The sequence below is a fragment of the Lithobates pipiens genome, unplaced genomic scaffold (genome assembly GCF_037356315.1).
Source record: "Lithobates pipiens isolate NorthernLeopardFrog02 unplaced genomic scaffold, aLitPip1_a1.2 Scaffold_19, whole genome shotgun sequence".
Taxonomy (NCBI): domain Eukaryota; kingdom Metazoa; phylum Chordata; class Amphibia; order Anura; family Ranidae; genus Lithobates; species Lithobates pipiens.
In genome coordinates, this window is record NW_027507764.1 from 223,906,327 (window position 1) to 223,923,487 (window position 17,161).

A 17,161-nucleotide genomic window follows, 5' to 3' on the forward strand; every position below is an offset into this window, starting at 1 on the left:
TTGTAGGTTGAGCTAGAAGAGACTCCGGATGATTGTAGTGTTTGGTAGAAATCTTGGAATGTTTGGGATATTTTGGAGGGCTCGCTAAGCATTTCTTCAGAAGGGGCCCGAATATGAGGTATGAATGTGGAAGACATGTTTGGACGAAGGGTGCGATCCAACGGTCTACCGCATTTATCTCGGAATCGGTACTAATGTAAGGCAAGTCTGTCCGCATAGGTACGAGCTGAGGCCTCATATAGGTCCTTGAATTGTGATCGAGCCATTGAGACCTCTGTAAGAGTCACCACCGTAGGGGCTTGTTTATATTGGGTCTCCAGATCTCGAAGCTTATGAGTTCCTGAGGTTATTGTGGCTGATCGAGCCTTTTTCAAGCGGGTCCCCTCCTGAATAAAGATTCCTCGCAGGACAGCTTTAAGAGCATCCCATTGTAAGGGTAGCAAGGTAGTGTCCAAGGAATGATCTATTAAAAAATTAGAGATAGTTTCTGAAACCTTGTGGGAACATTCGGGGTTCGTGAGAAGAGAATCATTCAGCCTCCTTGTCCATTCCCTCACCAGCGTGGAAGGAATCGATAGTGTCAGATAGGTGAGTGGTCAGACCAGACCATTGAGTCTATCTCGCATTCAGGTGACCAATCTAAGCAGCTATGGTCAAGAAGGAAATAGTCAATACGACTATAAGAGTGATGGACCTGTGAGAAGTGGGTAAAGTTGTGATTTGTTGGAAACAGAACCCGCCAGATGTTGATTAAATGGAGGTCGAATATAGCCCGTTTGAATGCCCTTAGCTTAGTAAAGGAGATGAATGAGCGAGAGGTTGACAAGTCTAAGAGTGGTTTCATTGGGGCATTAAAATCCCTGCCTGTGATTAGTTTACCTTCTGTAAATTCTGACAAGATCCTCATGTACCATAGAGCAGACCATATTTGATTAGTGTTTGGTAGGTAAAGGTTGGCAATAGTGAATTTAGTGCCCCAAAAGGAGACCTTCACAAACACATACCTTCCCTGGGGGTCCGAAAGCTGGTCTATCAGGTCAATCGGAAGCGTTTTGTGGAAGGCAATAGAGACGCCTCTAGTTTTCTGAGATGAGTTTGTACTGTGGAACCATCTGTTAAAGTACCTGTTGGAGCAGGAAGGGGTGGAATTTGTGTGGAAATTAGTTTCCTGTAACAGTAGCACGTTGACCTGTTGTTTATGCATTTGGTAGAGGATTTGTCCTCTCTTGGATGCAATATTGAGGCCATTTACATTGTAAGAGCAATATTTCAGGCGAGGACGAGATAGTACTGTGTGGGCCATGAAATGAATGGAATGAGGAAAATAAGATTATAGGGGGGGGGGAGGGGGAGGAGAAGGGGGGAGGGCTTGTAAGGTGGCAAAAGTATACCAGGAAAAAAACTAGGTAAGGAGGACACCTAAATAAAAAGCAAAAATCTAAGGGGTCCAGTAAAACGGCACACCACGTGAGAAATCACATAAATAAGCACAATTTGTGCCGACCTATTGAAGGTGGAGGGTTGAAGTGGAGAATCTGAGCCGTGAGCCCAGTAGCATGACAGGCATGTATAGCTTTACTGAGGCACATCAGTGTAACAAGACATTTAAACAGCAGAACACACATCAGATCATCTGTGAAAGAGAATAATGGTCTGCGTGGGCAAATAGCTCCATACCAGCCCAGCCTCTCTCCTTTACAGAGGCGATATCAGTCCGCGAGATAACATCACGGGAGGGAGCAAACATTTTCAACACATATTATCTACAGACCCCAACAGGGGGCCCCTAAAAAAACAAGTCTGTGTAACAATACTGAAATCATTTTAGGGTGAGACTAGTCGGGGTATGAGAAACCGTAAATCGAAAACTATAGGAGCCCACGTGGATAATGGTAAGAGACCGCGGACCCAGTCAGTCCATCTGTCGGCCCCTCCACCCGTATCCAGGTGGGTCATTACCGCTAAACACCTAGAGATTAGACCAGTGCAGTAAAATATATTAGAAACTCAACATTTGCATTTATCTAAATCAAACATTAGAAATTTGCTTTTCCGTAGCCTCTCCCGAACCCCAGCCAGGTACAGCACACTAGCAAAGGGCAGGCAGAAGGCCCGCTATTTTGGTGCACCAACTGTCTTGAGGCATTAGGGTATGTAGCAGGCCATCGTGGCATATCCGGCGGTAGTCAGGGGGAGCAGATGAGGAAGCAAGTAAAATGAGAAGAGAAGGAGAAAAAAAACTTCCCCCAAAAAAAAGAAAAAATTTGGCCTGTCCAGGAGACGAGATAGGCATTGTATTGGAATGGTGCTAGTCATATGGTGAGCGTTGAGATAGATTTGAGCAACTTGTTGGAGTTACCTTAATCTTCCAGAGAGGTAGGATGACGTGGTCTAGGGTCAATAGAGTGTGATCTGTACCTTGGATGCCTGCGTCGTCGTGGGAGAGGGTCATGTATTTCTACCCTGGCACGGTTGTCTGGTGGATCCAGACAGTTCGGTACATCAGTTGGGTCTTGCTCCAGCTGAAAAAGGCTGGGAGTTGATCTGGGTCAGAGAGGACACATTTATGCTCAGCCCTGGTCATCTTAATGCTGAAGGGGTGTCCCCATGTGTAGGCTGCTCCGGCTTGATGTATCAGGTCTAGCAGTGGGCGGACCATGCAGCGCATGTGGAGAGTGTTGCGAGAGAGGTCTGGGTATACATGGATAGTAGAACCATCAAAGTCCACGGGACCCAAACGCCATGCCTTGCGCATAATTTCTTCTTTAAGGGTGAAATAGTGAACCCTGCAGAGGACGTCTAGTGGGCGGTCACTATGTTCCCTCCTGGATCCCCCCACTCTGTGCACCCGGTCTATTTCAATAGGGGACAAAGCCTCACTTCCTAGGAGTAGGTTGAGGATGGCAGTGACAGAAGGTTTCAAGTCTGTACCCGCCGTGCCTTGTAGCCGTATATAATATATCCGTGGCTCCTATTTTCCCCATCTTCTATGCGTAGTTGATCTTGTCGTATATGGTGCAGGTGTTCCTTGGAGGCCCGCTCGAGGGATGTGATGCGGGCTGCATGGTCAGATTGAATGTCTGGGCAGATACTGCGGTCTGATTAGTGGAGACCTGCTGTTATAGGGCTTGGAGATCTTTGTGGAGTGAGGTCTCCATTTTGACCACCCAGGACTCAAACTCCACTCGGAAGACTGCCAGAAGGGTCGAGGCTTTAGATCTAGGCGATTCTCCTGAGGCTTGAGGGGCCACATCGCCAGGGCCTGTGTCTGGAAGCGGGGCTATAGAGGTGCCAGGTCTGGACGCTACAGTTGGGAGGTCCGAGTGTTGGACGGGGGGTCATCTGATTCCTCGCTGCTGTCTGTCGCCAGCTGAGCAGGGGGAGGAGGCTTGTCCTTCACTGGATTTCGAGCAGGCGCCATCTTGTCTTTGGGAGTGCGGGGATCAGACTGAGATGTGCGGAGCAGGTATCGCTGGATTGTGCCCTGTTGTAGATCCACAGACTTAGTAGATCGAGAGCTGTGCATGGACATGCATTTCAGGGATGTGCGATGGCTGAAGTATAGCCTGTCTGCTATGGGCGGTCACGGAACTCAGCAGCTCATTTCTTTAGCCAGACATGATCATCATGTTTCTCTGCAGAGTTGTACGGACAGGGACCACAGGTGGGTGCTGACCCTGCTGGGCTACTCTCGTGGCTGTGTAGGTAGTGATCCAGGCTCCTAGAGGTGAAGGAGCTCAGGAGTGTATGTACATACAGCAGCTTGGGTGGAGCAAGATGGCTTCCTCTCGTGGTTTCTAGGGCCGTATCTGCAGCCCGCGTACTGATGGGGGTAGATGCTCGAGGGCCAGTCTGTCAGGCCTGGATGTTCCGGGGGGTGAGTGAGGCTTGGATGAGGCCCAGAGGAGATGTGGGCTGTTGAGGTGTAGCAAGATGGCCGCCACTCTAGGTCTCTGGAGCTAGGGCCGTGGCTGCAAATGGAGCCATATGGGGGTGGATGCCCCTCTTATATCCCCTTTGGGGGTCTCAGTTGGCCTAGGGTGTTCCTGGGGGTGGATGGGGTCAGATTGGGCCCAGGAGAGATGGAGAGGCCACCGGGTGTGTAAAGATGGCCACCGTCTCTTGGCTGGTCTTGGGGCGACACAGGGAGGATTTCAGGCCCCAGGTGGCAGGCTGGATGTCCCCAGTGATCCAAAAAAAAGATCCGTCTCAGGCAGATTAATCAGCCGGAGGTAGCGCGTGTCAAGGCCTCCGGGTGGAGCAAGATGGCCGACGTAGGCCGACGCAATAGTCTGTCCCGCCAGACGGGCGGAGCCCCGTGAGCGGCGTGCCAGCGATCCCAGGCAGCACCCTAGCGGTCTGGGAGATGCCCAGGGCCCCCAGTAGGGTCAGTGCAGTTACGGTGGACGGGTAAGGCTCCTGGTGCGCTCTATCTGCAGGAGCTCACCCAAGGCACGTCCACTCAGGTCTCTGTTTGGCCACTCGCCCAGACTTTTTTTTTTTTTTTTTTTAACTCTGCTTACACTGGGAAAAATAAGGGGGGATGTTTTGTCTTTTCATAATAACAAAACCACCTGGACCTAACGGTATTCAGTCAGAATAATATAAATTATATGTAGAAGAAGAACTAGCTCCAAAGTGATGTGACTGGGGAATCTCCCTGATTCTATGTACCATTCCCATATTGTGCTCATTCATCCGCCAGACAAGGATTTGTCTTGTGGCTTGTACAGACCTATCTCTCTCCTAAAAATGGACATGAAGTTCCCTTTTAAGGTCCTCAATTCACTTATTCAAGGTGTCTGAGACATTGGTGGACTCTGACCAAACTGGGTTAATTTCTCAGACGTTCACTGATATTAATGTTCAAGTCTTTCACGTATGTTCAAGTTCCACATTGTAATCGAGGGAGAATAATTAATATTAAAAAAGCATTTAATTCTGTAAATTGGAGCTACTGTATTTGGGCAAGGTCATTGAGAAAATGGGATGTGGTCCCTCCTTTCTACATTGGATTGATTTATTATATTTTAGTCCCCAAGCACTTATTAAACTCCGTGATATGATCTTGGCCCCATTATTAACCACTTGCCGACCGCCGCACGACGATATACGTCGACAGAATGGCACGGGCAGGCATATGGGCGCATATATATACGCCCCTGCCTTCCCGCGGGTGGGGGGCCCGATCGGGCCCCCCCCCCCCCGGTGCCTGCGGCGGTCGGTATTCGTTCGGGAGCGATCCGGGATGAGGGGGCGGCCATTCATTCATGGCCACCCCCTCGCGATCGCTCCCGACGAATAGAAATGCTCCGTGACATCACTTCCTCTCCTGTAATGTAAACACAGGAGAGGAAGTGATGTAATCTCTCCTCCGTGTCGGTATTTTTCGTTCCGACACCGAGGAGAGAGGATCGGTGAGTTGCACCAACACGACACTACACAGTAGAACATGCCAGGCACACTCACACCCCCCCGATCACCCCCCCAATTACCCCTGCCCCCCAGTCACAGTGACACCAATGTCTTTTTTTTTTTTTTTTTTTTTTGCATTGGTGTCATTTGTGACTGTAATAACTGTTAGGGCAGTTAGGGTTAGCCCCCTTTAGTTCTAATGTACCCCCCTAACCCCCCCAATAAAGGTTTAATCCTGTGATCACCCCCCGTCGCCAGTGTCACTAAGGCTGGGTTCACATTGCAGCGGTTTATGAGAACGAATGTGATTCGCACTGCAGTGCAAATCACATCCGATCTCTGTGCGATTCGAGTTCAGCCATACAGATAGTATGGCTGAATTTGCGTCGCACCCGCCGCAAATTCGCACGGGACCCTTTTTTTGGTCCGCAGCAGAATCGGATCGCATGGGTGTTCACACCATGCGATCCGAGTTTGCAGATCGCACTGCGATATGCGAACTGATCTGGGGGTGTCATTAACATTTCACTGACACTCCCAGCAGTTCGCATAGGGCAGTGTGAACTGCCGCCGGGAGGCATGCGATGCGGGAACCCGCCGCGGATTCGTGGCGTTCCTGCATCGCTCCAGTGTGAACCCAGCCTAATAAGCGATCATTTTTCTGATCGCTGTATTAGTGTCACAAGTGACGCTAGTTAGGCAGGTAGGTATTTAGGTTCGCCGCAGCTTTTTATAGCGCCAGGGACCCCCATATACTACCGCATAAAGCCCCCTGATTGCCCCCTAGTTAACCCTTTCACCAGTGATCACCATATAACTGTTACAGGTGACGCTGGTTGGTTAGTTATTTTTTTATAGTTTCAGGGCACCCGCCATTTATTACCTAATAAAGGTTTAACCCCCTGATCACCCGGCGGGTGTCATTTGTGACTGTAATAACTGTTAGGGCAGTTAGGGTTAGCCCCCTTTAGTTCTAAGGTACCCCCCCAATAAAGGTTTAACCCCGTGATCACCCCCCGTCGCCAGTGTCACTAAGGCTGGGTTCACATTGCAGCGGTTTATGAGAACGGATGTGATTCGCACCGCACTGCAGTGCAAATCACATCCGATCTCTGTGTGATTCGAGGTCAGCCATACAGATAGTATGGCTGAATTCGCGCCGCACCCGCCGCAAATTCGCACGGGACCCTTTTTTTGGTCCGCAGCAGAATCGAATCGCATGGGTGTTCACACCATGCGATCCGAGTTTGCAGATCGCACTGCGATATGCGAACTGATCTGGGGGTGTCATTAACATTTCACTGACACTCCCAGCAGTTCGCATAGGGCAGTGTGAACTGCCGCCGGGAGGCATGCGATGCGGGAACCCGCCGCGGATTTGTGGCGTTCCTGCATCGCTCCAGTGTGAACCCAGCCTAATAAGCGATCGTTTTTCTGATCGCTGTATTAGTGTCACAGGTGACGCTAGTTAGGCAGGTAGGTATTTAGGTTCGCCGCAGCTTTTTATAGCGCCAGGGACCCCCATATACTACCGCATAAAGCCCCCTGATTGCCCCCTAGTTAACCCTTTCACCAGTGATCACCATATAACTGTTACAGGTGACGCTGGTTGGTTAGTTATTTTTTTATAGTTTCAGGGCACCCGCCATTTATTACCTAGTCTCACTAGTGTACCCCTAAATTTAGGGGTGTCTACTTTCCAAAATGGGGTCATTTGGGGGGGGGGTTTGTGCCATCTTGGCATTTTATGGCCTTCAAAACTGTAACGCCCTTAGAAAGCCTGAAGGCGGTGCTTGGTTTTCGGGGCCCCGTACGCGGCTAGGCTCCCAAAAAGTCCCACATATGTGGTATCCCCGTACTCAGGAGAAGCAGCAGAATTTATTTGGGGGTGTCATTTCACATATGCCCATGGCATGTGTGAGCAATATATCATTTAGTGACAACTTTGTGAAAAAAAAAAAAAAAAATAAAGTTTGTAATTTTCCCGCAACTTGTGGCAAAATATAAAATATTCCATGGACTCAACATGCCTCTCAGCAAATAGCTTGGGGTGTCTACTTTCTAAAATGGGGTCATTTGTGGGGGTTTTGTGCCATCTTGGCATTTTATGGCCTTCAAAACTGTAATAGGTAGTGAGAAGTGAAATCAAAAATTTACGCCCTTAGAAAGCCTGAAGGCGGTGCTTGGTTTTCGGGGCCCCGTACGCGGCTAGGCTCCCAAAAAGTCCCACATATGTGGTATCCCCGTACTCAGGAGAAGCAGCAGAATTTATTTTGGGGTGTCATTTCACATATGCCCATAGCATGTGTGAGCAAGATATCATTTAGTGACAACTTTGTGTAAAAAAAAATAAAAAATTTTTTTTTTGTCATTATTCAATCGCTTGAGGCAAAAAAATAAAATATTCAATGGGCTCAACATGCCACTTATCAATTTCCTTAAGGGGTCTACTTTCCAAAATGGGGTCATTTGGGGGGGTTTTGTACTGCCCTGCCATTTTAGCACCTCAAGAAATGAGATAGGCAGTCGTAAACTAAAAGCTGCGTAAATTCCAGAAAACGTACCTTAGTTTGTAGATGTGACAACTTTTGCGCAAACCAATAAATATACAGCTATTGACTTTTTTTTTTACCAAAGACATGTGGCTGAATACATTTTGGCCTAAATGTATGACTAAAATTGAGTTTATTGGATTTTTCTAATAACAAAAAGTAGAAAATAACGTTTTTTTTTTTAAATTTGCGGTCTTTTTACGTTTATATCGCAAAAAATAAAAATCGCAGAGGCAATCAAATACCATCAAAAGAAAGCTCTATTTGTGGGAAGAAAAGGACGCAAATTTTGTTTGGGTACAACATTGCATGACCGCGCAATTACCAGTTAAAGCAGCGCAGTGCCAAATTGTAAAAAGACCTCTGGTCATTGACCAGCAAAATGGTCCGGTCTGAAAGTGGTTAAGGAGTGGTCCTCGCCAGGGCTTCTCCCAATGGCCCACAATTTTTGCCCTTATAATGGAGCTCTTGGCAGTAGTGAACAGTCTTATGGTAAATAAACTGAAAGAAAAAGTCACACTATACGCAGATGACATGCTGTTATTTCTCCAAGACACTGCGTGATTTGCCTTGCTCTGGTTCAAAGATAAACTGGGCGAATAGAAAACTCAAATAGACCTGATTCAACATCTGGTGAAAGATGGTGTTTTTTCTCTTCAGTGGGTAATGCAGATCAGATATTTGGATATCTATATTTCCAGTAACCTAGCAGAATTTGTCCTTAAATTCATTACCTCTTCTGTCCCTTTGGGAAAAGTAAATTTGATACATGGCAGTCTTTGCCATGATCTTCTGGGTAAGAATAATTTAATTTAAAATAAAACTGCTTCCCCTTTTCTTATGTGTTTAGGCATGCCCCTGTGTGGATTATTTTATCCCTCTTTAAACAACTAAATGCACAAATTCCCTCCTTTCTGTGAAATGACAGACCTCCCAGATTTAGCTTGGCCATAATGAAGCAACCGCTCAGTTAGCATGGGATGCACTTCCTTATTTTTTTTCAATATTTTTTAGCCAGTCAGCTTTCACACCCCCATATATGTAATTAAGGCAGTTCCGAAAGTGGTAGTGGAGGCCACAACTCATGATTCGTATGCCATGCACCCTACTGTCTTACTCAAATCATGAAGACTGCAATTAAGGCATGTAATAGAACCCAAATTCTTCATAATGCCTCGTCAGTGGTCCACTTATACCCCTCTGTGGATGAATCCCAATCTTTCTTATTTTCTTTGACTCCCAAAGCCAGCCGCTTGGGTTTCAAAGGGCATAAAGGTTTTGGGGGATTTTTTTGTAAAATATTTCTACGGTTTCCTGCATTACAGGCTCAGTATTCTCGTCATAGCTTTTACCTTTTTTGTTTCCTGCAGCTTCATCCTGCATTTTTCAATTTGATACCAATAGAATCACTCTCCCTGTCACAAGGTGGGAATCCATTTTGAGATCTGAGTCCCTCTAAAGCACACTCAAATACATACAAGGCATTGAACTACCCTACACCTTCAGCATTACTGTAGAGAGAAATGGTCCTGAGATCTTGCTGGACAGTGAGGACTGGAATGATGTATGGGACTACCCATTTCAGCAATTGATCTTGGCCAGAGACAGGCTCATTTAAAATCGTTCATCAGTTACCTTACACCTGCAAGGCTGCATAAGCTCTCAGTTAATCATCCTGATGCCTGTTTAAGGTGCTGTTGTGTCTTTGTAGTTTTCAGCCATGTCTTTTGGTTCTTCAGTGCAATTATAGACTGCTGGATTTAGATTCTGCAGTACGTTATCATCCTAACCAGTATTGTGGTCTTCTCGGATATTAGTGGTGTGTCTCTTGTGTTTGGTGGAGCTGTTGGCCAATAGAAAAGCGACCAGGACTCTGCTGGACTTCTGTTTTATGGGCTTTTTCGGGTCCATAGGATGCCTTAAGTTCATGCATTTATGATGAACTTTGGTGGTACCCGGTGTGCCCACTTTCACGTCAGACTATTGCAACTCCAAATTCTGGCTGTGTGAGACAGACCAACTCAGTGCTTGGACTGCGTAATGTATCTTAACCCCGGGACCAAACTGTCCCTGATGTGGTGGATTTTCAAGCCGGCACTGAAATTAGGGAAACCTTTTCCTCCACCATTGCTAATGGTTCTCAAGATGGACATCAGCCTTGCTGGGCTCAGGATCCGCCCTGAACAACTTCTCTGTGCAGAGAACTTGGTCATCAGCAAAGGATCCCCTTCAAATAAACATTCTGAAATTTAGGGCGATTTGGTTATGCCTTCAGTGCTTAACACTCCTATAACATGATCGCCGGACAAGAATACAGTCAGTCGGTCAATGCCACAGCTGTGGTTTATATCAGTCCTTAGAGTAGCACAACTTCTGGTGCCTACTTATTGGAAGAAGACTTTCTTGAGCATAACTTCATATCCCTGCCCTGTCCACATCCCCAGATGTGGAAAATTGACAGGCAAACTTTCTGAGCCATTAGTGTCTGGATCCAAGGTAATAGGCTGTCTGTCTTGGAGGCCTTTCAGGTTCTTTGCCACAAGTTGGAAACACAGGCGTGAACAACAAACTGAACATGTATGTCACCCTTGGGCATTTGCAGTGGACTCTTTGGTGACACATTGAGATCAGTTCCATCTGATATGCCTTTCTGTTCCTCCAGATTCTTCCCCACCCTACTTTTACAGAATCAGGAAAGAGGACATCCCTTGATCCTCATCAAACCAAATTGGCCCAGGAGGACATGGTACCCGCATACTCTGGCAAACATTTCTAAGACACTTTTGGATTATCCAGACCTTCCTGTTCTAAGGGACAGGGTCTTTTGGATTTAATCATCCCTACCCTCTTGAAGGCTACAAAGTCGACCTCTCGTACATTCTACCATCACAACTGAAAGATCTACTTTGCTTAATGCAAATCAAGGAATTTTCATCTAAAAAAAAAAGTACTCCTTTTGGACATATATTCTGTATTTCCTCAACTCTCGTCTATAACACCATTTGGCTTTGAGCACCATTAAGAGAAAAACCTCAGCCTTGTTTGTTCTGTTTCAGAGACCTTTGGCCTCTCACTCTTTAGTTAATTTCTTAGTGAGGGAGTAGCTCGCATCCCTCCCCTTTTCATTCCCCTATATCAGTGATGGGGAACCTTGGTACCCCAGATGTTTTGAAACGTAATTTCCCATGATGCTCATCTAAACTGCAGAGTGCTGGAGCATCATGGGAAATGTAGTTCCAAAACATCTGGGGTGCCAAGGTTTGCCATCACTGCCCTATATCCTCTTGGGATTTCAGTCTGGTTCTTTAACCTCTTTAGAAGCCACTCTTTAAACCTATCAGGGATATTCCCTTTATCTGACCATACCTGTCCTTACCTGTATGTTGGCTTTTCTTGTCGATATCACCTATGTGAAGAAAGACTGAGAACAGCATTATCCTCTAAGGAGCCCTTCTTAGTGTTGCATAAGGACATGGTTGTCTTGGTGCCCTCAAGCCTAAGTATTTTTTTTTTCTACTGAAGGTCATCTCTGTCTTCCACCTTAATCAGGATATTGTCCTTCCTTCCTTTTGTGTTCTGCTCCGAATCATCCTCAGAAATATTTCTTATACTGCCTAGATAAACTTCTACTGCTTCCTTTTGGAATTTCGATTCCCTGTTTATGCTTGCTGAGGGCCTTCCTGCCTCAAACTCCACCAATGCTAGGTGGATTAGGCAAGTTGGTGCTGTTTGGCTTTTCAGCATCAGGCATCTGTATCTCAGATTTGCCAGGCTGCCACCTGGGCTTCTATTTAAGCATCCTTTGGTATTTTTGTGCACAGGTGCAACAGACTGCTCTGTGCCTGTCAAGCCCTTATTTTACTTGTTTGTTATATGGGCCTTTTGGCATTATTTGTTGTGTTGCTCCTTGGTTGGACTACTCTTGAATATCCAAGCTTTGATCTAAGGAGGCCTGTGTCAGTCCTGTACAATAAAGAATTTAGTATTTTTTTTATCTTCCAGCAAATCTTTTTCCTAGAGTACAATACAGGACACAGGGCCCTCCCCTCTGTTATGATCACCCTATTACTTGCAATAAAAAACTGAGGCTACCTGGGAATAGAAGGGGTTATATAGGGGGATTTTCCTGAAGCCTTGCTTTTTGCCAGTGTCCATTCGCCTGATAACACAGTCCTTCAGGAAAAGCATTTAACTGGTAAGTCAGAAAAAAAAAAATGTCTGGTACTGATGTATAAACAGACATTACTGGCAGAAAAAAAAACGCAATGATCAGCTGTGTAGTAATTGCATCTACGCGTAAAAATTCCTCAGGATTTTTAAATCAAGGGAATGTGTGGTGTACATGCGTATTTGCACATCAAAATACTGACCAACAACGCTGATTTTTTTTTTAACAAAAATCGAGTTTATTGAGCATAGAAATAAGAATAACAGCACACATATGCATAAACCCTAGTGCAACAAGCACCAATATATACATACAGTAATACAATAAACATCCTATGTCTGACATACAAAAGCGAAACATCCTGACTGCCGCACATGCGGGCAACCCATGCAGGTGTGTTCAGGGACAGATACCCCAAGAGGCCAGGGCATCAAGAATGGCTGAGGGGGAGGTCGAACTCTGCTACTGTGTAGTAGTTGCAGTTCAGCAGGGGCAGCTATCTGTGCTCCCCATCCATCTATCCCATACTTTTCCAAATTTCTCTGGGCACCCTCGGTTGGCGTATATTGCTTTTTTGAACGGTAAGACACTGTTCACAGCCCTCTTCCACTGCTGGATCGTAGGGGAAGCAGGCCTAAGCCACAAGGAGGCTATCTGCATCCGAGCAGTGAAGAGGACCTCATGTAAAAATGTCCTAAAGTATTTATCCTCCTCAGGAAGAGGAAGAAGGCCAAGGATACACTGCCGAGGGCATAATGTGAGGGGGGAGCCCATATGATCATGCAGGAACTTGACTATTTGCTCCCAGAAGCTCTGGACAGACGGACAGGCCCAAATGAGGTGGTAAAAAGAGCTGTTGGCATCGCCACAACGGGGGCAAGTGGGATCAGAATCTGGCTTGAATCTAGACAGGCGGCCAGGGGTAATATATGCGCGATGGAGCATGTAGAGATGCGTGAGCCTATCAGATAGCTTAGGAGACACCACTCTAGATACGTTCAGAATATCACTCCACTGGTCATCCTCCATACCCCCAACATCCTCCTCCCAACGTGCCTTCAGCCTGTAAGCTCTAGCCGTGGCCTGGGGGGTAATGAGAAGCTGGTAAAAACAAGAGATCAATTTCCTCGGGTCGTCTCCAAACACCAGATCCGCCAAGGCTGTGGATTCCAGTGGTGGAGAGGAGGACCCGAATTGGGACTGGGCCGCGTGACGGACCTGCAAGTAGCGGAACAACATATGGTTTGGAAGGTCGTACTCCTCCTTGAGCAGCTGAAAAGTTTTGATGCCCCCAGCCCCGTACAGCTGGGACAAATATACTATCCCTCTACATATCCACAGCTTGTAGTCCGGCACCTTCAGCAGCTCGGGTAAAACAACGCTGATTTTTATTTTCTTCTTTTTACGGATCTATATGATGTGCAAGTTTATGCCCCTTTGCATACAGGCCCATTAAAACCAACGGGCTGCATTTAGATCAGTAAATAATTCCTGAAACTTTATATTTTTGGGGACCTTGTGTGCAGGAGGCCTTAATCTACTTGTATGGCGTTTGCATGTTCTCTATGTGCCTACATAGGTTTCCTCCGGGTACTCCAGTTTTCATGTAGTACATTACAAGGCATACCCCACTTTTAAGTACACAATGGGGTTTATTTACTAAAGCTGGAAAGTGCAAAATCAGGCTCACTTCTGCATAGAAACCAATGAGCTTCCAGGTTTTATTACCAAAGCTTAATTGAACGAGCTGGGGTTAGAAGCTCATTGGTTTCTCTGCAGAAGTGAGTCTGATTTTGCACTTTTCAGCTTTAGTAAATAAACCCCATTGTGTACTTAAAAGTGGTTGCTTACAAAACTGAGGATGAAGGGGTTATGCAGGGCGGTCTTAATGGCCAGTGTTCAAGCTCCTGAAGGTAATTCTACATTCCTGAATACCCTTCTGTGTCCTGTAATGTACCCCAAGAAAAGGCTATATCAGTAAGACACCTTACAGGTAGGACAAATTATTATTTTAGTTCCAGAACTGTATTTGAATATATTCAGCTACTAGGGCCAGATTTTCAGTTCATTTGTCTAGTTGACAAGTATTTAAGTATACAACCTTATTTTGTTTGTACAGCTGAAGAATTATTGAAGAGTCCAGTGAATGAATTAAGGGCCCGCATTTCTGAAGGTCTTGAATTGCTGAAGAAACCTGATCAGCAGGCCTCAAAAACATCAGGTACTCTTGACTGTACTTTTCATTGTGTTTTCATTATTCCTTCATGTAAACACTTAACTAAAATTGGTTTTAAAGCAAAGGCTTCCTCAGCCATTATGCAATGTGGACAACCCTTTGCCAGCAGGGGAGCCAAATAGCTTCTCTATTGGCAAGTCTTATCGTATATCTCAGATGTACCATATCCTTGTGAAAGAGGCAGAACCCACAGACCCCATAATACATCTATATTTAGGGAAGTGGGAGCAGGACTTGGGCATAGAACTAACCACACCTTGGAGCATGAAAATATTAAAACTGGTGTGTATTTCTACCGTTTATCTGAACGATTCAGGGCTGTTGTGTAGCCTGTATTTTAGAGGGGTTGTGATTTGCCTGGAACCATTGCACATGTGGTGGAACTACCCTAGAATAATCATATTTTGGGAAAGAACAACTTTAATTATCTAAGATATCTAGGGACAGGGGATACCCATGGAGCTGTGGAGAGTCCTGTTTTATTGCACTAAAGTACTGGTGGGCCAGTATAAGATGACTCTCCTTCCCAACTTATTAAACGCAGCTGAAGGGTTGATCTCCAGATATTGGTGTTCACATAAAATTCCTACTGTGAAGGAATGGCTTCTGAAATTAAATTATATATGCAGTGTGGGAAGAAATCCATATTGGGAAGATACGTTGGTAAATTTTTCTCACTTTTTAAGTGTTAAACACTTGTCTTCCGTATAACACAGATATATGGCATATGTGCTCTGGCACTTGCGAGTAGGGGGCACGCTCGTGCGCCGCTGGCTTGCTTCTGCTGTCATTTATAAGCCAATTGACGGGTGTCGGGTACTAGATCTCCGTTGGCAACCACCGATCAGCAGGGAGAGAGATAGAACTGCTATCTGCTTATGTAAAAAGGGGTGGGGGTGGAAGAGATAGAATTTGTGTCATAGTTACATAGTTGGTGAGGTGGAAAAAAGACACAAGTCCATAAAGTCTAACCCATGTGTGTGATTATATGTCAATATTACATTGTATATCCCTGTATGTTGCGATCGTTCAGGTGCTTATCTAATAGTTTCTTGAAACTGTCAATGCCCCCCGCTGAGACCACCGCCTGTGGAAGGGAATTCCACATCCTTGCTGCTCTTACAGTAAAGAACCCTAGTAGTTTAAGGTTAAACCTGTTTTCTTCTAATTTTAATGAGTGGCCACACGTTTTGTGAAGGAGTTTTGTCCCCTTTTTAATGCATGCCAATATTCTGTTTGCTTTGTTAGCATCAGCTTGGCATTGTCATTGCATGCCATTGCTCAGCCTATCATCTACTAAGATGGGTCCTTTTCCATCCTAGAATCCCCCAGAGGTTCTCCCCCCATTGTATAGATTGCATTCATGTTTTTGCCACCCAAATGCATTATTTTATATTTTTCTACATTGAACCTTATTTGCCATGTAGTTGTCCACCCCATTAATTTGTTCAGATCTTTTTGCAAGGTTTCCACATCCTGCAGAGAAGCCATTGCCCTGCTTAGCTTAGTATCGTCCGCAAATACAGAGATTGAACTGTTTACCCCATCCTCCAGGTCGTTTATGAACAAACTAAATAGGATTGGTCCCAGCACAGGACCCACCACCCTCTGAACTCGCCCTTGTAGCCAGTTTTAAATCCATGTACTCACCCTATGGTCCATGCCAACGGACCTTATTTTTTACAGTAAACATTTATGGGGAACTGTGTCAAATGCTTTTGCAAAATCCAGATACACCACGTCTACAGGCCTTCCTTTATCTAGATGGCAACTCACTTCCTCATAGAAGGTTAATAGATTTGTTTGGCAAGAACGATTCTTCATGAATCCATGTTAATTACTGCTAATGATACCGTTCTCATTTCTAAAATCTTGTATATAGTCCCTTATCACCCCCTCCAAGAGTTTACATACTATTGATGTTAGGCAAACCGGTCTGTAATTCCCAGGGATGTATTTTGGGCCATTTTCAAATATTGGTGCTACATTGGCTTTTCTCCAAATCAGCTGGTACCATTATAGTCAGTAGACTGTCAGTAAAAATTAGGAACAATGGTCTGGAAATTACTTGACTGAGTTCCCCAAGTACCCTCTGGTGCAAGCCATCTGGTCCCAGTGATGTATTAATGTTAAGTTTCCCAAGTCTTATTTTAATTCTGTCCTCTGTTATTCATGGAGGTGCTTCCTGTGATGTGTCATGAGGAAAAACAATACAGTTTTGGTTACTGAAGCCCCCCCATTCCCTCATGAATACCGAGGAGAATAATAAATTCAGTACCTTCGCCATCTCCCCATCCTTTAAAACCAGATGCCCCCCCTCCTCCTTTATGGGAGCCAATATGGTCTATCCTCCCTTTTTTACTGTTTACATACTTAAAGAATTTCTTGGGATTTTTTTTTTTTTGCTCTCCTCCACTATGTGTCTTTCATGTTCTATCTTAGCCATCCTTATTGCGCCCTTACATTTCTTGTTGCATTCTTTATAAAGTCTGAATGCTGATGATGATCCCTAATTCAATTTGTGGTAGCGGATCTGTCTCCCCTTCCTCCCTCAGGTTAGGGGCCTATAGCATACTCCCAGTATTATTTTCTCCTTGGCTTCATCGCTTTGAAGCTATACCCATAAGGTTTACACCTCCTCCCTAGCTCCCTTAGTGATGTCATCTCTCACATTCACTTGTACATTATTCTTGATATATAAGCATACCCATTCTCCCTTTTTTACCCTCTCTATCCTTGCAATAAAGGGTATACCCTTAAATGTTTGCCAGTCAATCATGAGAGCTGTTG

General features: G+C 45.4%; 1 protein-coding gene across 4 annotated transcripts in view; it reads left to right on the forward strand.

Annotated features, from left to right (window-relative positions):
• The window catches only part of TRANK1 (tetratricopeptide repeat and ankyrin repeat containing 1), a 389,483-nt gene that overhangs the window by 356,265 nt on the left and 16,057 nt on the right, over positions 1–17,161 (forward strand). For all 4 annotated transcript variants that reach the window (XM_077491750.1, XM_077491748.1, XM_077491751.1 and 1 more), the window contains one exon: positions 14,255–14,356. In XM_077491750.1, the coding sequence (XP_077347876.1) occupies positions 14,255–14,356 (102 nt within the window). The remainder of the gene's footprint in view (positions 1–14,254; positions 14,357–17,161) is intronic.